Source organism: Puntigrus tetrazona, chromosome 8, assembly GCF_018831695.1.
Source record: "Puntigrus tetrazona isolate hp1 chromosome 8, ASM1883169v1, whole genome shotgun sequence".
Taxonomy (NCBI): domain Eukaryota; kingdom Metazoa; phylum Chordata; class Actinopteri; order Cypriniformes; family Cyprinidae; genus Puntigrus; species Puntigrus tetrazona.
This window is the reverse complement of record NC_056706.1, coordinates 20,168,510-20,194,878: the sequence shown is the minus strand read 5'-3', so window position 1 is coordinate 20,194,878 and position 26,369 is coordinate 20,168,510. Positions and strand designations below refer to the sequence as shown.

Here is a 26,369-nt window from a genome sequence, read left to right as displayed (position 1 = left end):
AGATTTGTGACGTTTATTAGAGAAAAACCTTTTTTAATAAAAGATTAAAAGGATTAATAATCCATATTTATTTTCACAGCTATCTTTGATCGTGTTTACCAAGAGTATGCAATTCTGACCACATGTGCACGGTGTCATTGTACTACAGGCGTCCCAAGTTCCTTTCTTGATCCCGCCCCTTTCTCCCAATTCACTTACTGTCAACTCTAACTGTCCGATCACAATAAATGGCAAAACGGCCAAATGTATTTACTTATTTTTAAGTTATTTAATCATTACTTCAATAGTATTATTTGCAAAAACTTGAACTATATATTCCACGAGTTCTCTTTCTGTTATTTTGTTAACTTGATAGCTCTGTTTCCATTTACTTGCTAAATGGGAAAGAGCTGCCAGGACATTCTGGGAAAAATCTCCACTGATGAAAGTTATACAGGTTTGCAGCGACGAGGATGATCAAATAAAAAAATTGGGGTTTTAAATAAATCTGTCTTTTTTTATGATGGTTGTATTCTATTATTACGTTGTTTAACTCCATATTAAATGTCAAAAGTTACAGTAAACAAAGCAAGATCATTGAAAATGATGTGTCTTGTAAAAGCCGTCTGTGTGTAATCAAGCTGTTCTCTACCCCAGATATCTCCTGCATTGTACTTTCAGTATTGCCAAGCTGGAAAAAAATAATCAAGTCAGTGCCCACTGTTTTAAAAGAGTTGACTACATGTTTCACGTTTCAGCATACTGGCCACAGTTCTTCCCCACTTTAAACAGTGTTGCTAACTATGGCAGACCCTCTTTCCCCTTCATCACAGGCTCAGTGGTTTGTGTTAAATGTCTTTGTCAACATTTTAGTGCTGTGAGTCAGAGAAGCACACTGGAGTTTCTGTGATGAAGATGATGAAAGCTCTGTATTCTCTAAACGCTCTGCACCACCACATCAGTTTCCCTCCCCGAGTTAATTTTTTTTTTTTACATATTTTTAAAGTGCGTCTTGTGCACATTTAACGAAAAAATCTTGCGCTAGTTGAATATAGTAGATGGTGTGTGATGAGGCGTTTTTTCAACCTGCTCCCCATCTGAATCTTGGGAGCCTTCCGGCTGATATTCCCCTCCTCCGTCTCGCTGTGTGTTTCATAACTTTTCTTTTTCTTTCTCTCTCTGCATCTCACTCAGCTGTATGTTCTGGTTCTTTCCCTCCCCCTCCCTTGCTTTATGCACGATTTTCCTGCTCTCAGTAGTTTTATACCAGATTGTCCTTACACCCCCCTTTAAGCTCTTTTTCCATCTCTCTCTCTCTTCTCCCTCCCCTCTCTGTTCTTAATGATCTTCACTAGGGGCTGCAGACGTGGTTCGTCCCGGGTCATCCTGTTGTCAGTCAATTCAGCGTCTGAGAAGAGATGTACTTCATCCAGCAACAATCCAAAGGCATGTGTACACAGGAGCACATACAGCTCTCCTGTGAGAGAAGACAGTTTGTGGTCTGGATTGATCACAAAACACACAGGAGGTGCATGCTGTTTGTCTGTCTGTCTCTTGCTCTGTCTATGTCTGTTTGTCTTCAGTGTCTGTCTACAGCATGTCTGTCTATAATTAAATCTTAAATCTCTCCGTCTACAGCATCTGTCACTCTTTCTATAGTGTCTTTCTGTCTGTCTGTCTCTATAAGGAAAATCTATTCAAATTGAAATGATGCATCATTACACAAATATGGAGAATTTATGCAGTAGTCTAATTGTTACACGAAGTTTGACTCTTGTTAACAAAATTCCTTCCACTATCTCGAATGGAACTGCTGTTGGTCACAGACTAATGTAATATCCCCATGGTGGCAAGGAAATCTGAGCAATATGGAAAAGACACCTCATATATCATCCGCACACACACACACACATACACACACACACACACACACAGACAGACACAGACAGCCTTCCTGGAATTGATCTCCTGACCCAAAGAGTAAATCATCACAATGTCCTATGTTTTAGATGTCAACAAAACATCAGTTTGTTTTCTAAAGAAAATTGCTCATGGACTTACTACAGATACACTCTCAGAAAAAAAGGTACAAAAGCTGTCATTTTTCAAATTAGGTTAAATATGTACACTTTAAGCACTTATATATACATTTTAAGGTACCAAAACGAATGCTTTAAATACAAACACCCCAGTGGCAGACTTTGCATCTAAATGCATTTGGGTCTGTATTTTACTTCATTAACAAGATTTAATAGAAATTTGAAGAATAGAAATAGAAAGAGGATCGAAATGTTTTAATTCCTCTCAAAAAAATGTCATTTTTGGATTTATGAAATCTGGACGCTTCAGCGCTGTGTCCCATCCATTACATTATGAAGATTAAAGGGATTTTTGCATTTGGTTTAATACAACCTGTTTATGCGGTTTAAGTTTCAAAAACGACATACTGTACATTATTAACGAACATGGCGCAAGCAGCAACACTACAGGGAGAATAATATCTCTGCCTTTTTTCTTTACGTGAACTTTTGAGTGCTGCTATGATTAAAAAACACCCACTCTGTGACGTAAAAAACTGGGGGGCGTCTTTTCTTTTATAAAGAATATCTCTTTGGTTTTGAGTCTGGAACTTTACGGATCTCATCTAAGCACTAAAAACTTGTAACACTCCAAAGAAAAAGGAAAACTTGAAATCGCATCATTTTACATTTAAAAGTTTATATCTTATAGTAATAATGCAATTAACTTTCCGTGCGAAGCTTACTTCTGGACACGACTGTTACAGAGGTTACATGTTAAATATTAAATCATATGCATACTGGCAGGCATGTTTACCTTATTGCTGATGACTGATAGCCTGTTTGTGAACGAGAACATTTCAGAGAGTTAGCCTAAAATGCACAGGTGGACAAATTATCAATACAATTTCATATGTCAGTATAATTGAATCATTATAAATATATAGAATCTCTTCCTAAATAACAAGTAAAAGTCGATTTGAAGTCAAACTGGAAAAAAAGCAGGTCAACAAATTCTATACCAGTGTTTTAAAAAATAGTAGAATATATAATAAATAATAAAATAAAGCTTAAACACTTCTAAACTTCTTCCCAATCCCTAGATCATGATGTAATAATAATTCTCACGGCACACTTGTGTTGATATCCCAGTTTTTCTGAATCCATTTCCTTTTTTCTTCTTCTCTCTCATTCTGTACTTCCTCTTCATCCTTCCCCTCCCCCAGTCTGCCACCAGACACTCTCCTTCTCTCTTTAGTCTCTCTTTTTGGCTGTCATGGGACTTCCAGCTTAAGGCTAATAGTAAAAGCAAAGTGCATCCAAACCTGAAACTATTTTAGTCCCTTTACACTAATTTGTTGAATGGCACCTACTAAAAGTGTTAAAACACGGCTGTGTGTATTTTTATTCATGTTAAAATGCTTTCTTCTGTCCATTCTTAGAATTCAGGGGCAACTAAAAGTAAGTTATCCATACATTTAGTGTAAAAGTATCTGTGGGTCTTTGGCATTTTCAACATTACTACAATCATTTGAGCAACATAACTTACAAATACAGGCTCTCTTTTGTACCTCTACTACTACTTTTATTTTATTTGTTATAATAATATTACTAATAAATACAGGAAACAAATGTTTTTTAAGAGCAATTATTAGCATATTTTGTGTAAAAAAAACAAAAAAAAACAAAACCTGCCATTTAACCCAAATATTTGATTACATAGGAAACCTAAAGTAATGAAAACAGGACCCAGACAGGACCTTGAGCACTGAAAGTGCAGCTGTGCCATATATCAAAGCACTGCTCTTAAGTCTCTTGGCTGTGACAGTTCATTCAATTGAAAAGTCTAAATAACTAAAAGTTTCATCTAGTCCAGACTCCGTTTTTTGCATATGTGACCCTGGATAAATAATAAGAATAAGTTGTTTTTTTATGTATAGTTCAAGTACAAAAAAAAATCTAAATATTGAGAAAATCGCCTTTTTAAATTGTCCAAATTAAGTTCTTAGCAATGCATATTGCTAATCAGAAATTAGGTTTTAATACATTTATAGTAGAACATTTTAAAATATCTTCATGGAACATCTAATCCAATATCAGATATCTAATATCCTAATGTTTTCTCTGCATTAAACAAGCATTGATAATTTATACCCATACAGTGTATTTTTGGCTATTGCTACAAATATACCCCAGAGACCAGGCTGGTTTTGTGGACCAGGGTCACATATGTCTATATATGGCAGTTGGTTCTTGCCACACCTGTTGGATCTCTTAAATCTTCTTTATTGAATGATTTTCTGTTTATTTTGCATTTCTGCGTACATTTTGCAACACCCAATGATAAAGCTCTTAAATGGATCTTGAATGGTTCTTCGCAGTACCTTGACTCAATAAAACACCCTCTGTATATCAACCACCATCTTTTTCCATATATGGATCTTCAGTTGCCTCTTCAGAACATAAAGGGTTAAAGCATAAGTAAACTTTAGAATAAAAACGTTCTTTTCTTTCCTCCTCTCTCTCCCACCCCCTCTCTTCAAGTCTGTTTTTACACTCCTTCGTAGCTCCTCATGTGTCTCTCCCACCCTCCCCTTCTCACACATTCTCTCTCTCTCTCTCTCTCTTTCTCTCTCTCTCTCTCTCTCTCTCTCTCTCTCTCTCTCTCTCTCTCTCTCCGTGCTCACTCTCACTTCTCTCCTCAGAAATACTGTCCGTGGATCACCTCTTCTGTTTCCGGCAGTGAACAAGGCACCATGCCGGGACTAAGGGACCAGACGGCACTGTCAGTTCTCTGTCTGTCCCTGCTGGTTCACGTCTGGACCGTAAACGGACTGACAGAACTCGGCAACTCAGAGATCAGCCACACTGCCCCAGAGCAACATGTGGAGGACAGGAGGGCAACAACTGGAGCAGGTACAATTGACAAAAAGCTGTTGTCTGTCATGTTCCTTTTTTTGCTCTTGTATAAAATGTAAAATGTGAAACTTGAGCCTGTGCTTGGAGAAGCTGGGGTTTAAGAAAGCTATTTACTGAGAATTAACGTTTCTCTGATGAATGGAACAGCTGTAAACTAGAGACAGATTGTCATTTTTGCGTTTCAAGAGAATGTCATGGCTTCATTACGCTTGCAAATCATATTGGCTCTGGCTCTGTTTTGGTCTGTTATGGTAGATTTTCACAAGCCAGTCAATTCCCAGTTGATAAAAATTAAGTAGGTATTTCATAACTTGTTCCAATGGTCCTAGAAAGGTTCAATGATATTGGGTTTAATTATGTAAATGGGGTTATTGAGAGCCCAAAGAAACTTCAAAATTAGTTACAACAGACCACAAGGGTTAAATGTGACATCATTGTTAACCAAGTACAAATTTTCTCTGATTTGGAACAAAAGCATTTAGTACGCAGTTTTCCAACAACATGCTGCATTTATGTTGACAGGGTATATTTTCCACATAGTTTACCTAACGAAAGACAGGGTTTCTTCTTGAAGGATGCCAAGTTTTTGAAGTTGCATGAATAAAGCTCATGGTGCTACGGCTGTAGCATGCTCAATACTTGCACCTGTGCTTGAAGAAGCCAAGTCTAAGAAGCCAACTCACTGAGGAAGAAAACCGCTGCTGAATGCCAGTACAAATTAATATTTTGCTGACATGGTGTGACGAATGGAGAAGTCTAAAACTAGCGCCGTGCGCATTGCAGACAGACTTTCAAACTTGGGTTTCAAAAGAATGTCACAGCTTCATTATGCTTGCAACTTAGATTAAGGAGTTAATTTAAGAGTTAATAGCAGCACTGTTCCTGAGGTTGGAAAATATGGTTACTGGAAGGCCTTTGGTATTCAATAACACAGCATTTCCATTAAATGCAGGGAAGCCGAGTCACTCTGAAAAACTGACCAGATCAGAAAAATTACTAAAAGTAATGGGAAAAACTGAAAAACCATCCCGATATGCTTGAATTACCTTGTTAGGTAACCTTGAATTACCCAACTGGAATGTATGTGTTTACTATACATGTCTTAGGCGGAAATATCTATAGAGTTATTGGTCACTCATTAAGTAGTGAGCAGCCCTTCACAAGGTTGTTATAAAGGTTGCTGCATTGGTGGATTTTTGATGCTTCTTAGTACTTAAAGTCAATATGAAGTCAATCACTATTGACCTTATTCACTTAATATATGTGCCTGGTCTTATAGAGAATGATTAATCAGTGCATGCTAGTCTAAAGAATAACAATTTTTAATCAAATGTAATAACGTGCTGTCAAAATAAGTTTTCTTTTTGCTGATGTCATTAAAGGCCTCACATACAATTAGCTGTCCTTAAATAAATGTTAGTACTATTTTAGCAAGCGCATATTAATTTATGACTCTAAAGGGATAGTTCACTCAAAACTAAAAGAAAAATTCTGGCATAATTTGTGATCCGAAGATGAATGAAGGTCTAATCCATGTGACATCAGTGGTTCATTTTACCATTTCACTTTTTGTGTTTGAAGAAAACCAAAATACATAATCTGATCATTTCTTCTCTTCTGCATCGGTCTTTGATGCACGTTCACTACGATGACCACCATAAATGTGTGTGAAGCTGCTGATGCTGACATAGAACGTCCATCTCTCTTGTTTCATCATCTGTATATTCGATTTCGAAAAAACGTGCGTTTAAGAAACACTCTGCCTTTTTGGAAATAGGCTCATTCTCCAACTCCAACAGTTAATAAGTTGAGTTTTACCATTTCTGAATCTATTCAGCCAATCTTCGGCAATAGCACTTTTAGCATAGCTTAGCGTAGATCATTGAATCCAATTAGACCAGTATTATCGCGTTCAAAAATGACCAAAGAGTTGCAATATTTTTTTCTATTTAAAACCTGACTCATCTATAGTTTCATTGTGCAATAAGATCATATCGACCTAGAAAATCGCAACTTTCTGTCTCACTACACAATATAACTACAGAACAGTCAAGTTTTAAATAGGACATGAAGGTGAGTACTTAATGAAAGAAGGTTCACTTTTAGGTCAACTGTTCTTTTAAGACCTTTGGCTACTTGGCTCGGTTTTAACTCTTGAATCTGAAGATGCTCTCATAGACTTCAAACGCACTTGTGCACCAGCCCAGGCTTTGCTCCCATCTGTTAGCCAAGATGAGTTAGACTGTCAGGCTGAAAAGGGTCAGATGTTTGATATTTTGCCAGTCTGTAAAAGCGGATCTTGGAACTGACCTTTTGAAGTCATAAAAGCAAACTGTTCTCCAACAACAAAAAAAACAACTGGAAGGTAGTGTTTTTTCCTGGAAATTTCTGAACTGTTTGAAAAGAGTTTTACTATTTTGCATGGAAAGAAATGGTGAAACCCAGTGACCGGTGTCGTTTGTCCTGTTTCAGCCAAGACTGTGGAGTATGATTGTGTTCCTGCTTTTCTCTTTATAATTTTGTGTCCTCTCCGGCAAAAAAATGGCAAAAAGTGTTACCTCTTCTGTTTTGAACCACATTGCAAGCCAATGCGGATTGACAGCTTCTTGCAGATTACTCCTGAGGACTGGCGTTGAGCACTAGCTCTGTGTGGGTAATGACTTCACAGCAACAGGCAAGAATGTTGCTTAAAACTTTCCCAGCAGGGAAGAAACTGCCCTTTGGAGACAGGACAGGATGAGTTTCAAGAGCCAGAGCGTCTGTGTCAACATATGAGGCTATGAACTCTAAATGGGACAGTCTGTGTGTGTAATAGAGTGCAGCTTCAATTAAATATGAGATGACAATGTGGAAAAATGTGAAAATGAAAAGCCAAAAATAATTTGTTATGTTTCTCTAGATCTTCCACAAGTAAAGATAATCCCATCCTATGCAAGGATTCAAGTTGGACAACGCAAACGATTGATGTGCAAAGGTGAGAAGACAGTTTAACCATAAAATAATAGTTTTGTTATCATTTACTCAAGCTCATGTTATTCCAAACATATTTCTTTTCTTCTTTGGATAACAAAAGCTGACTTTTATAGAGAACACCTTGACACTCGTTCCAATATATTGAAACCGAAGGAGATTGGATTGATCAAATTCCAAAATAACAAGTTACAAGTATTTTTAAGTTATATGATAGATTTGTGTGAGGGACAGACTGAAATGTAAATCATCATTCACTAAATAAACTAACCAATAAAGCCCTGAATACAAAAGTCAAATGCGTTAGATTTAAGACTAAATTTCAATGACATTAATAGCACCATACAGTATTTCATTTGAGAGCATGGGGGACATTTTGATTGATGAAAACATAAATTTCAGTCTGTTCTTCACATAAAGCAATCAAGTGCCTTGGAAAAGTATTTTGAAAAGAACAACTAGGAAATTCATCCAAAAAAATCTCCCTTTGTTTCCATGGAAGAAACGAAATCATAGGGATTTGGACCAGCTGAGGCCGAATAATAAAAACATCAGGCAGTGCTTGGATGTGTGCTTGTTGTTGAGCTAGCTCACACTAATTCAGGTTAACTTTTTTTCTCTGTTCTTTCTTAGTTGATGGGGGTGCAGAGGGGATTGATTGGTTTTCTCCTAATGGTGAGAAGATTCTGACAAAACATGACAATCTCGAGGTGCGCAATCATAGCAATTCCTTTTCGTCTCTCATTGTTCTCAATGCCAATTTAAACAATGCTGGGATATATAAATGCACGGCCAGAAATGGAGGCACAGAATCGCAAGCCACTGTCAAGCTGGACATCCTTTGTAAGTATTTACTTTAATATTATAAGTGTCATCACAAAAATCATTACAAGAATTGCAAGTCTGCATTTTTATGGACATATAATGCATGCAGTGTTTTGTCAGTAGCTTTTAAAATACTGGACCATGTGACTTTAATAGTACGTGTATTCATTTAGCAATCGTTTTTTTCCAAAGTGATTAACAAATAAGGAATACAACAAGCGGTTTATCAGAAGGAGACAATAATAGGACAAAGTGTGTAAGAATGATGAATATTGTGCCATTTTACAAGTTTCAACCGCCATTTCTTAAAAACGGCCCTACAATGTTAGCCAACCCAATATGAGCAAACCTTAACATGCTAAATTTGTTTCTAATGGATGTTCAGATATTAGGGATTTTTATGCATCATTCAGTATAATAAAAAAAGTTAAACAATTTAACTGCATAAAAGTAGAATATAGTGTAGATGTGTAGTTACTATTAAACAAAAAATTATCGTAATTTCTTTTATGTTTTTATGTTCTTTTTGGAAGTCTGGAACAGAAGTGGCTAGAGGGGCTGTGTGAATCAATGAGTCGTCCAGAACAATGTGTTGGAAGTTTGGAGGGAATTATCAAAGTGTAGCCAGACATCTTAGTAGATACAGATGCATTCTCTTTGTACGTTCCTGTTACAAAGCATGGGTTGATTTGAGGGCGTCAGTGTTGCACAAAACTAGACCTTTAAGAAGGCCAAAATTGTCCGATTCGAGGTACGGTTTCCCGAAAATTCTTGCATTTGATTAAGCAACTCAAATCAATTAAGTCTGGCAGGATTTTGGTCACAGACATTTTTTTTCACAGCTGTGAAATGTCTACACTCATCATCCTTTTAAAAAAGGTTTTTTCAGTACTTTCTTCTTCAGATTATTCACACTGAGAGCTTTTAGGAAATGTTCTTAAGCTAACATAAAATTGCTAAAACATTAAAACCAAACTGTGAAACCTAAAAGAAAGCTTAAACTGGTGGGGAAAAGTGCTTCCAAATAAGATATGCAATCTACTTGAATTACGTTTTTATGTCAATAAAAGTGAACTGAATAATGGAAACTAACTGTATAGTACTTTTATATATATATATATATATATATATATATATATATATATATATATATATATATATATATATATATATATATAAAGAGAGAGAGACAGATACAACATAAACCGATAATCCACCCGACAAACTGTACTTCTTTGTAAACACAGCCTGTAAACCCAGGAATGGAAATTGCATAAATGCAACCAATAAAATTGGTTTTTGCAAAGTGACAGTTTTGTTTCCAATATGCCTCAGACAGTTCGAGACTAACCACAAAGTAACCTTCAACTAGCTCTTACATGAACTAGATGTAAGTTTACGGTCTATGACTGAGCTATAAACTACAGTTTTCTCACTTGCTCTAAAATTCAAAAGTTACTTTTGCCAGGTTGTTGTTGTTTTTTGTGTGGTTTTTTTCTTCATTTTCCCTGTGTTCTTTTAGCCAAGAGAATGCGCCGAGAAACTGAGAGGGAGGGAAGGGGAAAACGACAGAAAGAGCCCAAGCCCACTAAGAAGCCCAAAGCTCCCAAGCCCACCAAGAAATCCAAGGGCGAGAAGAAGAACAAAGGAGAGAAGGGTGGGAAGAAGAAAGGCAAGAAGAACAGGGAGGAGACCACCACGGTCACAACCACCACTGTGGCTACCACAACTCCTGCGGCTGCTGAGTATGATGAGGAGTTTTATGACCCTGAACCTGACCAGTACTGGGATGAAGGTTAGAAAGCCCTTCTCATTAAAAGACATAGATCTTTGTATTTTTAGTGCAGGTTGGAGCAGAATCTCCATGGGGATTTCAAAACATACTTTGTTTTGACTCAGCAACCAAACCAACCACTTAAGAGATGAATCATAACATTGCACATCGATTTGATATCAATATCAAATTACAAATGGATTAACTCATCCAATGAAGCATAGTGAATGAAGAATTGTGAGTTTATTGACATATTTTAAGTGTTTGTAGTTTTTGCAGAGACATTTGTATGGTATAAGCCACTTCTCTGATTGGTGGATCGCCCCTCAGGAATTATGGGTAGTGTAGTTCTTCAACCAGAATTTAGCTACTTGTCTATTTTTAAAAAATATATCAAATGAAATGACTTAAGGCTGAGGTATATATCTCTGTTAAACAACCTTGGAGAACATGCTGCACCTGGAATAAGAGAAATATATTCTTTTTTTTTTCTCCCATGATCTGGAATATGACTCATTGAAAAATTGACTTGCTCTCACAAAGACTGTTTGGTATCCACAGAATTTCCTGCCGAGACAACAGCAGCTGCAGCACCTACAGACCCTCCAACAGAGAAAACCACAGAGTTCCCAACAGACTTTCCTCCCGACACCGATGAGTATTCCCCACCTTATCCTGACTCATGTAAGTAGAATATCAATCGCATCTGTCTAAATAAAAACCATTTTTGTTCGTCATGATCGACATTTCCTTTAACCTACTTTTAGATGATGACTATTGGAAGGTGGATGAAACCACACCTACAACCTCTGTGATCGCCGGCCGCCCACCTGATGAGGATGATTACTGGGATGCCAGATGTGAGACTTCCTTTAATATGTTTTTTTACATAAATTATGAGCAGCTTTAGGTTAGTAGTGGTCTGACTGTTCAGCTTGATTTGTTTATTTTTTGCCAACAGATGAGGTGGCAGAAAACATGCCTTTCCCTGATGGCAAAGAGATTAGTTCTACTGACAGTGACTGGCATTACACCACCACCGGTAAACCCATTATTACTTCTAAACACTGTGTCCTATTCAATATAAAATGAGAATAAATTATGATTTATTAAATGTTTTTGTGCTGCTCCTTTGTTTTACTGTTATTGCAGAATGCTGCTATACTTACTGTGCTTTAAATTATGTCTCCATTATGTAATTGTAACTATAGTTCTAAAACATGTTAAACAAAGACAAAAAAGTAGGTTTTAGAGACAGCTGACTTGTTTTAGTAATACATTTGACGTTACAAAAGAGTGTATTTAAGCACCCTGTAAATTTGTGTGTGAATCAAATAAAACGTTTACCACAATATACGCCCATCTCATAAAATATCTCATTTTTACACCATTCAGAATCCAGTGTCTGGTGTGGTTCTTGCAAAAGACAGCAGACCAGCGGCGACAGACTTTTAGCAAACATTTATGAGTCGTTAAAGTTTCTCTATAAAACTCCCAAATTGAACCTGCATTTCTTTTTTTTCTGTCACAGAAGAGCCCACCATCCCTCCATTTGAAAACAACTGGTATGAAGAATATGAATATGGACATGGTACATACTGCTTTGATACTCCGTTTTAAGAAGAAAGCAAACAAAGTGAGACAGCATGAGATGTGCTGGCCTCACTCTCGTCTTAATGAGGGTACAGACAGTGTGACCTGTCATTTCTGCACTCAAATAAACAGTTTCAGAGACGCAGAGGTGCCTCTTGATGTCAAGCTGAACATTTTAAGTCATGTTGCCATTAGATGAAAATTATAAATGAAAATACTTTTCCAACCAGAAAATTACTGTTGTCTTGCAACTAAATCTTACTTAAAAAAAAGAAGAAGAAAAAAACATGAAAAGATAAAAATGGTTACAATAAAAAAAAAAAAAAAAAAAAAAAAATATATATATATATATATATATATATATATATATATATATATATATATATATATATATATATAAATGATAAAATTATTAGAAATAAATACTTCAGTAAAACTTAACTATAAGGTTCCACTTATTAACTATATTTATTGCATTAACTAACATTATGAACAATAGTTCATTAAAATGCAAATGCTCATTGTTAGTCAATGTTAGCTCAGGTCCATTAACTAATGTTAACTTATAACACCTTATTGTTAAATAACTTGAGTGCAGTACAAAAACTCTTTATCTCTGTTATCAAGTTTTATAAGGTAAGATGATATGTGGTGCATGGAGCACTTATCTTGAATAAATAAAATGTGATTAGGTAACAAAAATCTGTTCTGGAGTAAAAACAACAATGTCACACATTTCTGAGTATGCAGCCAGAGCCTGTTTTTATTAGGGTATGAAATGAAAATCTGCTAAAAGCCTCGAGGACCGATGTGTCACGAACAATTTTGATTTGATTATCTAATTCAGTTGTTATCTAACCCACATCAGTTGCAGATGTGACTTTCAGCTAGTATTGCATTACATGTTTTGAATTCAGCATTTTCAGCTTTTGCTTTAACACTATTGTTTTCTGATTTGTCAACAGAAAGGAAACTAGAAGAGGAGAGGGAAAGAGAGAGAGAAAGAGCAAGAAAAGAGCAAGAGGAAAAAGGTACAGTGTGATTATCCTCGTATGCTGTAATCTGTCTAATACGTACGAGGGCCGTAGTACTGAACATGTAGACACTAAACTGCAGGTATTCAGAACAACAACACAATTTAGAGCACGGTAACTACTATTCAGTGTACAACAACAATAGTAAAATAATGTATTGTTTATTCCAATAAGATTCCACTCAGATCATTGGACAACAAGATCTTTTTTTTCCATGTTTGGCCAACCCTGACACAGTCCTCAGGCCTTTCTTACTTGTAGTCTCCAAATTCTAACTATCTGCACTACAAATTACTTTAATAACACAGTTAGCATGAAAATCTCCTCTGCTTTGTCTACCAGCTGCCCCACAATCTGCTTACACTTGATTAAAGACTTTGTGGGAAATTACTGAATGACACGCATTCATTAACAACTGTGAACAGTCCCAGTTCCCATGAGCTCAGTCTTCAGTTTTGGGTCCTAACAAACTGAACCACATCCTGTGCAATATCTGGCCAATTTTGATACGCGGGATATTGTAGAACAGGACTTATCAACCAAAAACTGAGAAAGCAATGAAGAAATGTTCTGGGTTCATCAAAAGTTAAGTTCTGTGGCATTACCTCCAAAAATAAACATGGCATCCCTTTATTTGTATAAAGGGGTCAAAGGAGATCTGTGTATATTTGATATATAACATGATGAGCGAATAATGCAGTAAACCTAAATTGCATCAGAACAGAAAATATTTATCTTTAAACATTACTAACAATATAAGTTATTCTTATATCTTTATTCTTGCATTTACTAAAAATCTGCAAAAAGACAGTACAGTTTTTCAAACACTAAGAGGCCTTTTACTTGCGTACAAAGCGAAGTCTGGTGCTAACTTGTAGAGGTGTTTGCCAATATGCGGTCAAGATGTTACCTGGAATGCTTACTTTGAGCATTTTAGAAACTATAACCTTCAGATCTATATTAGAGCCTCCCTTCTCTGGATTATGAAGATAAACGTTAATGGAGCATTCCAGAGGACTGTGAACAGATGTTTGTTAGAAGTAGAGCAAGAATTTGAGTTTGAGAGATTTAACGTCAGGCTCCCGTGTGTTCTTCGTTGTTTTTTTAATTGCTTACCTGATTGTAAAAGGTAAGTATGTTAAACTTTTGTGTGCATTTCTTTCCAAATACTTTAGGTTTTCAGTTTTATTTGCAGAAACTTTTAGTGAGACACTCTCAGGTTGTTTTATTAGTGGAGTGTTGCTCTGTGGCACTCTTCAAACCTTGCTCTGTTTGTTTGAGCTAAAGAGAGAGTTATATAGTAATAACTGATGAAAGCTACCTTTTAGCATTCACATACATCAGAATGTAACTCTACTGTTGGAATCATAACAGTCTTTTGTCAATCATAACTGATTTTAATGGTTTTTTTTGCAGCATGCTATGCTAGTAGCCAGGTTTATTTTTAAGTGAACTATCTTTTTAACTAAACTACCAGGAAGTTACACGATGAATCTTTATATTCTAAGCTCATTTGCTCACTTTGTGTTTTCTCCAATAATGTATCTCCACAGAAAGAGAAGAGAGGAGGTATGAGGAAGAGGAAGAGAGAAAAACCAGGATTCACAAACCTCCTCCACGCGTTTACAGAGAGCCTAAGAGTGAGTGACGGAGACTCGGTTTAGGCACGTAGCCAGATAGAATCTATCACTTAATAGAAAACAGAGCAATAAATACACTTGAAAAAACAAATAAAACACTGACAAGCAACAAACTTATATAAGAGCACTAGAGTGAAGTAATACTAAAGCTCTCCCAGCTCTCAAACAAAGATGTTTTATTAAGCAAAACCCTGGCGTTCGATTCAGTGTCTTAGATTCTAATGCTAAAATAATGAATCCTAACAATCGTCACTGAAATAGCGTTATCTCGACAGAGCCTTCATTGGTTTCAAGTGAATATAAGGCCTTAAAACATTTTGTAAGACTTTTGTAGCTGTTTTTAAGTCATTACAGATGCTGCCAAATCCTACTCCAATTCCACAGCTGGTTCTTTTCAAAGAAAATTCCAAATGTCCTCCCTGCTCATGAAACAGATGCATGGATGCAGTCCTTCATCTTCAGGCACTGTACTCTGAATCAAGACAAGTGGCTGAACAAATTGTTTTGTAGTGATACATTAAGTTAAATATACGTTGTAAGGTATACTTTTAAGTTATACTATTTAAAGGAGTAGTTCACCCAAAAATGAAAATTGTGTCATAATTTACTCACCCTCAAGTATTTCCAAACATGTATGAATTTCTGTGTTCTGCCGAACACAGAGATATTTTAAGAAAAGTTTGTAACAAGGCTGTTTTGGGTCACCATTGACTTTCATGTTGGGAAAAAAAAATATGGAAATCAATGGTGACCCAAAACAGTTTTTTTTCCAAAATATTCCAAAAGAATTTCATACAGGTTTGGAACTACTTGAGGGTGAGTAAATTATGACACAATTTTTGGGTGAACTATTCCTTTCAAGCTCTGTTATAGTTATTGTTTCATTATATTGTAATGACACTAGAATTTGTGCACAGTCTGTCTATATTGTCTGCATTCATCTTGCTAGTTAAAACTAATGTAAATATACATGTACCATATATGTACCCGTACCTATTTATATATTAACATACAAATTGGTGTCAATTTTAAAATTATGAAATTCATAAAATAATAATATTATAATAATATAAAATTATAATTCTAAAAATAAAAAATGCATTTTCAAATTACTAAAAGAACGCAAAGAAAAAATATAATGTGGTGCATTATACCACATGGTAAGAAGAGTGCAGCACAGTGTTTAGTGAGAAAGCACGATTTCAAATCTGTGCTTCGAGTTATTGTATAGTATATATTTTTCAAGTTTATTTTTTTTTCACTGGCTTGCATTGTCTGTCAGTTTGTCCTCCTCTGGGTATGGAGTCTCATCGCATAGAGAATGACCAGCTGCTGACTTCATCTGTTTATCAACATCGCTATGGCACACACAGAGCTCGTCTCAATATTCAGGTACAGACATATGCAGATACTCACTCAGTACTGGCATGACTGAAACGTGATGTGGTATCATATTGGTTCGTCTCACAGGCGTCTGGTGATGAAGATGATATGAATGGTGGGGCATGGTGTGCTAACCCTGAAGAGAAGGTGCACTGGATTGAAGTGGACGCTCGCACACTAACAGAGTTCACTGGAGTTATCACTCAGGGTCGAGATGACCCCTTAGAGTAAGACAGACATTCAAACCTTGGGGTCAATGTACAGTGCAGTGAGCTTAACCTTGTTTAGGAACTACCAAATTATCTAAAATCTACATATACAGTATTATTTTGTTGTTTCAGGAGCGACTATGTGTCTTCTTACTATGTGGCCTTCAGTAATGACAGCAGAGAGTGGAGCGTCCTTGATGATGGATATGCTGAATGGGTAGGTTGCCAGATTGTCATAATGTTCTCTTCTTTTGTTTGCCAAATTGTTCTGCGGTGCTTAAAACGAGTTCACGCAAATGTAAAATTTTGACATCTAGATGTTTTTTTCAGCTGAACACAAAGATTAGAAGATATTTTCAAGATTGTACTATATTTAACCAGGCAATTGGTTACCTATATCACTAAAGGAGTCAAGAAAATGAAAGTAACCCACAGCTTCCTCGGCAGCTCAGACAGAAAATGAAAACACTTATGATCAGTCTTGCATCAAAACACAGAATGTCAGAAATTGTTTCTATATGTGCATTACAGAAGTATAGGTTTACATGCAAGGTCAAACAATGCTTTCATTTTCTCAAAATGTGCATTTAATATCACCTCCTTTGTTTTTAAAGAAGCCTCGGTTTGAGCTGCGGTGATAGCGGTGGTGGGTTTGGTGAGAGAGGCAGTTCAGCCAATGACGGCAGAGGGGCAGTGGCTCTAGTCACTGGGAGACCCCCCTGTACACGGCCCTGCTTACAGGGTGTCATTTAGTGAAGCCAGATGGCCCAAATGAACTCCCTGAGAAGCAGTCATCAGTAAAATGACATTTTTGTGGGCCGGCCAACATAGGCATATGTGTTACTCAAGGGACGTGTAGCCATCACAGAAACGGGATTCACAATAACCAATCACTCTTAGTCTGTTCAGAATCTATTCTTTATTTTGGGAGACAATAACTTAACCATGCACATTTGGCTTTACAACTTGACAGTGATTGCATTCACCTCCAGTTACATTTAACATTGTTTGAAGGCAATATTTAAAATTTTGTTATTTTGCATTTTGTTATTCCCTTCTTTTTCAGTTATTCTTTGGTAACTCTGATAAAAGCACCCCAGTGTTGTCTCAGTTTATGGAGCCGATAGTGGCACGTTATATCCGCATTTTGCCACAGAGCTGGAACGGCACCATGTGTATGAGGATGGAGGTTATGGGCTGTCCAGTACCAGGTGAGAGACTCAGGAACTGTTTGCTTTTTTTTATTTGTTCATAGTGTGCTGACAAAGTAATTCTTATTACTAATATTCACATTGTTTAAACACTTGTTTATTAATAGTTTAGGTATGTTACACGATATTGTGCATTTGCTCTTTACTCAGATCCTCTCAGTCAGTACCAGAGTCAGAATGAAGTAACACATCGAGATGATTTGGACTATACCCATCACAACTACCTTGACATGGAGAAGGTGATGGGAGAGTACTAATGCCTTTTTAAAAGTTTGCAAATGAGAAAAAGATATAAGAAATGCACTAAAGCTTACATTTAAGAAAATTCCCCTGCCAGGGAATTTCTGTTTCTAAGCCATAAATTTTGAGTCATTCAGTGGATTTGCAAATTTTACTTCTCTTCTTGTCATAGCTCATGAAATCCATCTCTGATGAGTGTCCCAACATCACCAGATTCTACAGTTTGGGCAAGAGCTTTAAAGGCCTAGACATTTATGCTATGGAGATTACTGATAATCCTGGCATCCATGAAACAGGTGAGAAACAACAGAGTAAATATGGAAGATTATTATTATTATTATTATTACAGCATGGTTAAATGAACTGAAGCATGCAATGCGTGTTCATTATACATTTCATGAACTTTTCTCAGGAGAGCCAGAGTTCAGGTACACAGCAGGTTATCATGGTAATGAGGCCTTGGGTCGAGAGATTCTTCTGATGCTTATGCAGTACCTGTGTAGAGAGTACAAAGATGGCAACCCTCGAGTGCGCCACCTTGTGGATGAGACACGAATTCATCTGGTGCCATCAGTCAATCCTGATGGCCATATGAAAGCTTTTGAAAAGGTATAATAAATTTTGTGAAATGTGTGATTTCTGTGTTACTAAGTGGCCATAAATTAATTTAAAAAAAATGAAGGATTTCAAGCAGATTTCTCATTCTTACCACTACCTATCTTGAACATTTATTATTTAGCATTTAGCAATATTACAAAACCATTGCACATTTACTTTCTGGAGGAATTAAACCATCAAGGCTTAGAGGCTTACATTAAATTACTTAAGCAGTTTTTTATATAAACAAATGCAGCTTCACATTACCAGTGTGGTGCGAGCAATACCAGGGACTAGTTATGTGATGTCAGAATTATAAACTGAACAGGATCATCAAAAAGATCAATGTGAATAAAACAATCTACAAACTTTCAATTTGTTTCACAGGGCTCAGAGTTGGGCAGCTGGACATTAGGGCACTGGACTGAAGATGGCCATGACATCTTCCAGAACTTTCCAGACTTAAATAACATTCTTTGGGATGCAGAGGATAAGGGCATGGTGCCCAAATTGATACCAAATCACCATGTGCCCATCCCTGAGGGTATTCTGTCAAACAATGGCTCAGTAAGTAAGGAAATAATGTTATGTTATGTATCTTTATTTAATGGATCAAAGCATCGCTCACATACTCTGGTCGTAAAATTGTCCAAAGATCTCGGGAACTCTGGAAATATTGAAATTGTCCAGCGATCAGATTAAAAGACAGAAACTAAGGTCATGTTCTGCCTTGAAGGTTGCAGTGGAGACTCTTGCCCTTATTTCATGGATGGAGAGCCATCCATTTGTGCTTGGTGCCAATCTGCAGGGTGGCGAGAGACTGGTGACATACCCCTTCGACATGCGCCGCCTCACCAAGGAGTCTGAGGAGATGGAAAAAAAACTTAATTCTAGAGCACACCGAAAAAAGCGACAGTATGAAGAGGAGGAAGAAGAACCCAACCCTTACCTTCACATTGGATACCATCATGAGAGCTACAGTGGCCCACATGAAGATGCATATCATCAAGAGAACTATGGGTACCATCAAGAAAGTTATGGGTATCACCATGAAAACCAAGGATATCACGAGGAGAGCCAAGGATATCACGATGAGAACCAAGGCTACCATGGGGAGAGCCAAAGGTACCATCATGAGGGTCACTCTGAAGGGTACCATGAGGGCTATCAAGAAGGGCACTCAGAGGGATATAGGGAGGGATATGGAGAGGGTGAACCAGAAGAGGAGATCAGAGTGATTGAGGACCAATCTTTGTTCCGCTGGTTGGCCATATCTTATGCCTCTACACACCGCACCATGACTCAAACCTTTCAGGGAGGATGTCATGCTGATGACCCAACAGGTGGGCTGGGAATTGTCAACCGTGCCAAATGGAAGCCCATCCCAGGAAGTGAGTATTAGGAATTTACATCATGTGATAGATCAACTGCATGATTTAAAAGTAGGCTGTTCAGTTCTGCTTGTTGCAAATATTAACTTGCATGGAAGTTTTTATACGAATGTAAAATCTGTTTTTACATTCAAGGGTTTGTTGTTTGCTTCTGGATCCTGAAAATTATGACCGTAAATTTCAATAATAGTGCTCATTTTCTTTATCATACCTGTTCCTGCCCCTTCTTCTCTTGTAGGTATGAATGACTTCAGTTACCTTCACACTAACTGTTTTGAGCTGTCTGTTTTCCTGGGCTGTGATAAGTTCCCTCATCAAAGTGAACTTTTAAGGGAGTGGGAGCATAACAGAGAGGCCCTGCTGACCTTTATGGCTCAGGTGAGCTACTTATATCCTCATCATGAGAATAGGACAGTTTAAAGTTATTAGAGACAGAAAATCCCTTGAAGGTAAGACTTTGTCTATATCAAGTCCAAGACTATATTTTCTATGATGAATCGAGACAAGCTTATTCAAGTCAAAGTCAGTGCTCCTTTAATTTAGTCTTAGAATCGATTTTGAGATGGACTTAAGTCTGACTACAACACTGCCCTGTGCAATCTTACATTAATCATGGTCATTTTCCCAGGTGCATCGGGGCATTAAGGGAGTTGTGAGGGACAAAGAGGGCAACCCTATTTCCAATGCCACTGTGTCTGTGGAGGGAGTCAACCATGACGTTAGGACAGGTGAGATCTTTACTGTAGTTCAGAAAATTGTCCTTTTTTTAGGGTGCTGAACAGTTTCAACAAAAAGACTTCTACTCTTAGGTGAATCTGGAGATTACTGGCGACTTTTAAATCCTGGCGAGTACCGTGTAACTGCCCGAGCAGAAGGCTACTCCCCCTTCACCCGTCTGTGTGTGGTAGGGTTCGACCCAGGTGCTACCTTGTGCAACTTTGACCTCAACAAATCTAACTGGGACCGCATTAAACAGATCATGGCTCTCCACGGCAATAAGCCCATCCGACTGCTAAGCAGTGGCAATAGGGCTAGTGGACGGCACTATACATACAGCACTAACCAAATCCCAAATTCTAAATTCGATAACAAATTTAACGGTAATGGTAGAGGCATGACTCGGCTTCGTCGATCACGGCTAATGAGACTCCGGCGCCTAAAGCAACAGAAGCTTATGGCCAGCCAAACAACAATGCTACCTACCACAACCATGATGACCACAACCACAGTACCACCTACCACAGAAGGAAAAAACCCCAGGATTGACTCTAGGGTAGAGAACAAAATCCCACCAGAAGTGTCGACAGAAGCACTGGATTACAGCAACTACAATTACACGACAGATTATTATCAATAGCAAACTACAGAACGAAGATTTGCTACAGAGATTGATTGTTTTGGACAAGTATTGGTCATTATTGCCATGCTTTTGCCACTTTGTTTGATTGGATCCAGTGACTACGAATAGATATGAGCAAAGAGGCGTCATCTTGGACCAAAGAATTCTGGCAACACTTTTAAAAAAAGCTTTGCAGTTTTTAAGTAATTACACAACATTTCTGTTCCAGAATATAAATTATCAAAATGATTAATAACATTCAATTTTCTGGTTGGTTGGAGGCAGCATTCAATGGTTTGCAAAGACTAATAGAAGTAAGAATAATGATGCTGTGTATTCATGGCTAAACATCTGTACTATACTACCAAAACATAACGTATAAACTTCTCATATTACCATCATGCCCACTGAGGGGAAATGAGAATGTTTGAAAGCATAAGACGTGGCTGTATTACCACTTCTTTCTCTCACATAAACTGTCAGTGTTTGTTGAAGAAAAGTGTACAGGGAAGATTTTCCCTCAAAGTTCCCTGTTGTCTAAAAGATGGTTTCTTTTCAGTAAATAAAGTCTTTTCATATTCACACTGTTGTTGTTTTATCTGCATTGTCAGGTGCACATCAAGTCTATCTTCATACTCTCATTTACTTGACAGTAAACGTAAGGGGTGACTGTATTCATAGTCCAGTCCAGCCTTACCTAGCATATTGATTCATGTCCTAAATATTAACATGGTGGTAAAAATTGACTGAACATTATTAAAAAAAAAAAAAAAAAAAAAAAAAAAAGTAGTTATTCAAAATACTTCACAACAATACTTCATTTAATGATTTACAACAATGCAAGTAGCCTTCATAAAAAACAAAACAAAAAAACCCATTGGATACAGGCCGTTTCCAAATGCTGATTTCTCTGGACCTGTTCTGGGAAGTAGTAAGTAGCCTACATAAGTAAACTAAATAAATAACGGTTCACGTTGTTTTTGTACGCTTCAATGGAAATGTTAAACTTTAAAGGACTTCCTTCGTTTATTACCTTTACTGTGGCAGCCAACACCAGCACAGCTTAACACTGCACACGTTTTTATATTTAGTTACGTTGAAAATGTTTCAATTCAGTCGACCCGTTTTAACACGGATTTCTGTGTTTATTAGCTGTAGCTGTTGGGCAAGATGGCGGATAGCAGCGGCTTCACATAATATGCCTGCCAATTAAGCTTAATTACAAACTGCAATCACTTGGTCTGACCCAGCAGACATTAATTGTCTATCGCGGCAGAACGAAAGGTTACCTATAAATAAACCCACCCAACTGATCTCAACTTTATTAGAGGCATTTCCTGTTTTGTGAACAACATGCTTGAGCTTGGCGTTTTTATACTTACCTGTAAGTCAGTTCAATTTAGTTTTAGATTTGTTAAAGGTGTGTGTCAGCTTTAATGTTTTTTTGTAAACGTGCTAAACCAACTGGGTGCATGACTCCGCTAACTTGAGCAAGATGAAAGGGGCAATGTTTTAACTTCGTATCTTTTAGTGTTAATCTTTTAGTTGATCAGGCGAATAAAAGAAATGCATGATTCATTTATCCTAGATCTGAAGTTATTTTGCCTAATGTACTAAATCAGTATAAGTTCCTGTGACATGTATGGCAAATGTGAGGCTTGTGACTTTATTTTGCTGTTTTTACAGTGCTTCTAGACTCCAGGTTACTGATATCTGCAGGTACTTCATCAGTCTGTTAAACACCTCACAAATTAGCTGTTGCACCACAGTTTAAGTAGCTTCATATTTCGTATGTTATAATTTCAATGAGGTAACTTGTATGTGCTGAAGACTCTTGTTCACGCTTGTCTTGCAAATAATGATCAATGGAACCTTGAAGCTGTAATCTTATTTCAGAGACCGTGATTACATGTGATGGGTTTGTCCAGCGTCTCACCTGTGGTAAGATGTTGTCACAATTCTATTATGTATGTATTTTATGCAGAAGTCAATGATATCATTTTTTTTTTTTCTTCCCAAGAGTCTGGCGTCATCCATGTGCAGTCAGCAACCTGTGGCCGCACAAGCTACCAAACGTGCAGCACTGGACGACCCCAAAACGAAATCTCGAATCTTCAGTGTTCAATAGATGTCCCTGCGGTCTCTAAACGGTAACAGGGGTTTTTTAGGGGTTTATTAAACCACACTTTTAAACGAAGTAGGTGAAAAATGGTATATGGGAAAATGGTATGTCTGAATTTAGTCAAGTAGCTAGAGTACCAGGACAACCCAGTTCTGCTGAGCTTGCAGCATGTTCAAATGAATGTTAATTTTACAGATTTGTGTACTAGTGGTTGGTCAGCAAAGCCTGAATTTTACTGTATTTCCATGAATTTATTAAATTATCTCCTAGTCTTTCATAGCTTTTCTCTTGGATGCACTGCTTCCAGTAGTGTATACTTATATTAGAGCTTTTATCCAATCACTTCAGCAATAGTTTTGCTGGGTCATTAGAAATCTGCCTAATGCCTTCAGAATTAACAGTGAAGGCTACTGTATCTTAATCAATGGCAGTGAAAACATTGGATTAACCAGTCAGATTGAGTTTGCGGCCCCAGGGCCAACTAGCAGATTCACGATAACGCTAGCATTTTCTCGTCATCTGATTGGATGATCAGAGAGCGTACAGGCCAAAATTGGCAAGCATCGCTTTAAATAGGCATGTATTGATTCGTACAGCGTGTTGTAGGTTCAGTGTATTCTTAATAATATTCGCCTTCTGTAGATCAAAGTACTGAATGACCGCAAAAAAACCCACACCACGTACCTCTAGGAAGAGATGAAAAATCACTATGGTAACGTTGGGTTAAATCTCACCTGTCTTGCAAGTTTTAATTCTTTCACTTTAATATCTGTGGATTATTTTATAAGCCATACGTTGGAAATAATTTTATTTGGTGCTGAAATGTAAAATCTAGAATATTAGTCACACTATTACTTATAAAAAGCTTCTTGTTTTTATCCATTGGTTTAATAAGTGTTTCGTCACGTGCTCTGGGTGATTACTGACGTACAGAGGGATTATCATATTTGAGTAGAGGTTAGAATAACGTTCTCCAAACCTTTCCTGGCTAACCAAAAACTAAAATTGCATCTGTTATACTGCACTTTGTTTTTATTTATAGCCGTGGATTCCTCATGATGGTATTAAGAGTTGGATTGGTTCATATAGTACGCCACTGAAGGCCTAGGTGGAAATGCCCAGACAGAAGTCATGAAGTAATAAGTGTCAAAGGAAAAATTATACAGACTAGACTGACGGCAGTTTCAGGAGCAGCTCACTTTTACAGTGGGTCTTTCCTATTGTAGTTGTTGGAACCATAAACGACATGTAGAGATTCCTGTACCATCTTAATAGTGATGCACATGCTGCTTTACCAAGTATAAGAAACATTAGTCAACCTAGCCTAACATACAGTTAGGACCCTCTTTATTGTTAAACAGGTGTGAAGGACTGCAGATGTGTGAATTAAACACTCAAGGTCTTGCCCCACAAGATCCATGTGTCGGAACCTACAAGTACTACACTACCAATTACATTTGCGTCCCAGCAAGTAAGGGATTTTTTTTTTTTTTTTTAAACTCTGTGCATGCTTGTAACAGTCTCCTTCCTTCCAGAAACAAGTGTGACGTGTCATGGTGGATACAGTTATTTGAGATGTGGTCAGTGAGGTTTGGGCATGTTTTTTTGGGGGGGGGGCGTTCAAGTTATTCTTGCAGCTTGCTCTAAATTGATTGGTTTATTGACATTTTCAGTCGTTTACAAGGCAGAGCTGAAACCATTAATTTACATGTTTCTGTTAAACTCCCAATGTAGAAAAGGGTAAGATTCAGATAAATACTGCAAACTATGGACGTACAGATAAAACCACCTGCTCTGAAGGACGTCCATCCAGTGAGCTTCAAAACACCAACTGCTTCTCCCCGAATGCACTGGCTCCTTTGTCCAAAAGGTAGACTGATGCTATTTGTAACTTTCCACCTCCCCTTTTATGACGGCTTCATATAAACCCTTTTTTTTTTTTTTTTTTTTTTTTTTTGGTGGGGCGACATGTAAAGCTGCAATGGCATGGAAAGTTGTGAGGCGTTTGCAACTCATACGGTCTTTACGGACCCCTGTGTTGGCACATACAAGTATCTCGCAATCTCCTATCTTTGTGTTCAATCTGCAGTCCGTAAGTATCCGTTAACATCTCGACTCCCTTTTCATTTGTTCAACTAATGTTTGGGGGATCTAAATGAGCCTCATTTAGCACAGCCTGTGAGTTGTTGTTTACCAGTCAAGACCCAGACTTGCTTTTCAAAGGTGTTTCCATATTTGAAAACGGGCTATTTGTCGTCTTTGCTAAACTGCTCTTGCATCCTGTTCTCTGTAGGTTCAAGTCTGGTGTGTGAACATGCAAATAATACCCTGGCATGTGGTGTGTATTATGCATGCTTTTCTTTTTAAAGTCGTATTCGAGTCTTTTATAGCAAAATTGTAGGAGCAGACTACTAATCACAATGCATCACTACTTTGTGTGGGTTTTTTTTTTTTCCCAGATGATGGGACGGTCATTCACGTTGTCAGTGCTAACTATGGCCGAACTGACGACAGCACATGCTCTGCGGGACGACCTGCTTCTCAGGTTACCAAAACCAACTGCTACTCCTCAAACACCAATGTAATAGCTACTACTGCGTGAGTGTGCAAAGACATTTCCACTTTTCCACATGTATTGAAGTAGATTTGCATTTCTTAAATGTCCAGAATCCATCCATCTAGACACGGCCCATCCTCCCCCAGCCAACCACAGTAAGTCAGTGAAGTTGTGCTTTCGTTTTTATTTTTGTTACTGAAGGTGCGAAGGAAAAAAAAAATGCTCCCTACTTGCCTCCAATGATGTCTTCTCTGATCCTTGTCCAAACACATTCAAGTATCTGTATGTCTTGTACAGCTGCATATCTACCTGTAAGTGTTTCTGTATATGGACAAATTGCTCAATTGTGCTTTTTATCTTTTGATTACTTAACATACTTCTGCGTGAGGTTTAATTGACACTTTCTATTTTGCAGAATGCAGTTGACTTCTCGTGAATTTGACCTCCCAGATCAGAAACTTGTGGGGGGTGGGTTTTTTTTTTTTCTCTTCTCCCTCCCTCCCTGAAACTGAAAGACATTCTTCCTTGCAATAAATGCTTCGAAGACATTTGCATGTAGCGGTGCTTT

The 26,369-nt window shown here is 37.5% G+C and overlaps 2 protein-coding genes across 4 annotated transcripts; both read left to right on the top strand.

Moving 5' to 3' along the window:
* The first annotated feature begins 4,670 nt into the window (after positions 1–4,670).
* Positions 4,671–21,704, top strand: aebp1b (AE binding protein 1b). Its single transcript, XM_043247468.1, has 22 exons — positions 4,671–4,913; positions 7,816–7,890; positions 8,520–8,729; positions 10,234–10,506; positions 11,047–11,169; positions 11,253–11,345; positions 11,447–11,527; positions 12,017–12,076; positions 13,044–13,109; positions 14,666–14,752; positions 16,035–16,144; positions 16,223–16,362; positions 16,477–16,561; positions 17,411–17,555; positions 17,706–17,794; positions 17,968–18,091; positions 18,208–18,404; positions 18,780–18,959; positions 19,129–19,783; positions 20,022–20,161; positions 20,412–20,511; positions 20,593–21,704. Exons 1-22 carry the CDS (start codon positions 4,754–4,756, stop codon positions 21,138–21,140), a joined length of 3,741 nt encoding a protein of 1,246 aa, XP_043103403.1. The 5' UTR covers positions 4,671–4,753; the 3' UTR covers positions 21,141–21,704.
* Positions 21,705–22,423: 719 nt separating this feature from the next.
* LOC122350988 (L-rhamnose-binding lectin CSL2-like) lies at positions 22,424–26,349 on the top strand. Of its 3 annotated transcripts, none has more exons than XM_043247793.1 (12): positions 22,424–22,506; positions 22,809–22,841; positions 23,019–23,063; positions 23,143–23,272; positions 24,606–24,715; positions 24,780–24,824; positions 24,979–25,114; positions 25,221–25,336; positions 25,538–25,582; positions 25,704–25,825; positions 25,912–25,956; positions 26,217–26,349. In XM_043247793.1, exons 1-11 carry the CDS (start codon positions 22,476–22,478, stop codon positions 25,924–25,926), a joined length of 828 nt encoding a protein of 275 aa, XP_043103728.1. In that variant the 5' UTR covers positions 22,424–22,475; the 3' UTR covers positions 25,927–25,956; positions 26,217–26,349. The 3 variants fall into 3 exon arrangements, with proteins under 3 accessions (XP_043103728.1, XP_043103726.1, XP_043103727.1); XM_043247791.1 differs by lacking the exon at positions 25,912–25,956 and adding an exon at positions 26,003–26,112 and having other exon boundaries at positions 25,704–25,842; XM_043247792.1 differs by lacking the exons at positions 24,780–24,824; positions 25,912–25,956 and adding an exon at positions 26,003–26,112 and having other exon boundaries at positions 25,704–25,842.
* Positions 26,350–26,369: the final 20 nt, after the last annotated feature.

What these genes read in the sequence shown, in the direction of transcription:
- LOC122350988 (XM_043247791.1), top strand. Translation starts at nt 22,476, where the DNA reads ATGCTTGAGCTTGGCGTTTTTATACTTACCT. An exon ending in TTGTGTTCAATCTGCAGTCC is followed by an intron (nt 25,337 to 25,537) that starts GTAAGTATCCGT and finishes TGTTCTCTGTAG; the next exon opens with GTTCAAGTCTGGTGTGTGAA. An exon ending in AAATAATACCCTGGCATGTG is followed by an intron (nt 25,583 to 25,703) that starts GTGTGTATTATG and finishes TTTTTTTCCCAG; the next exon opens with ATGATGGGACGGTCATTCAC.
- aebp1b (XM_043247468.1), top strand. Translation starts at nt 4,754, where the DNA reads ATGCCGGGACTAAGGGACCAGACGGCACTGTCAGTTCTCTGTCTGTCC. An exon ending in TGACCAGTACTGGGATGAAG is followed by an intron (nt 10,507 to 11,046) that starts GTTAGAAAGCCC and finishes TGGTATCCACAG; the next exon opens with AATTTCCTGCCGAGACAACA. An exon ending in CGTTTACAGAGAGCCTAAGA is followed by an intron (nt 14,753 to 16,034) that starts GTGAGTGACGGA and finishes ATTGTCTGTCAG; the next exon opens with TTTGTCCTCCTCTGGGTATG.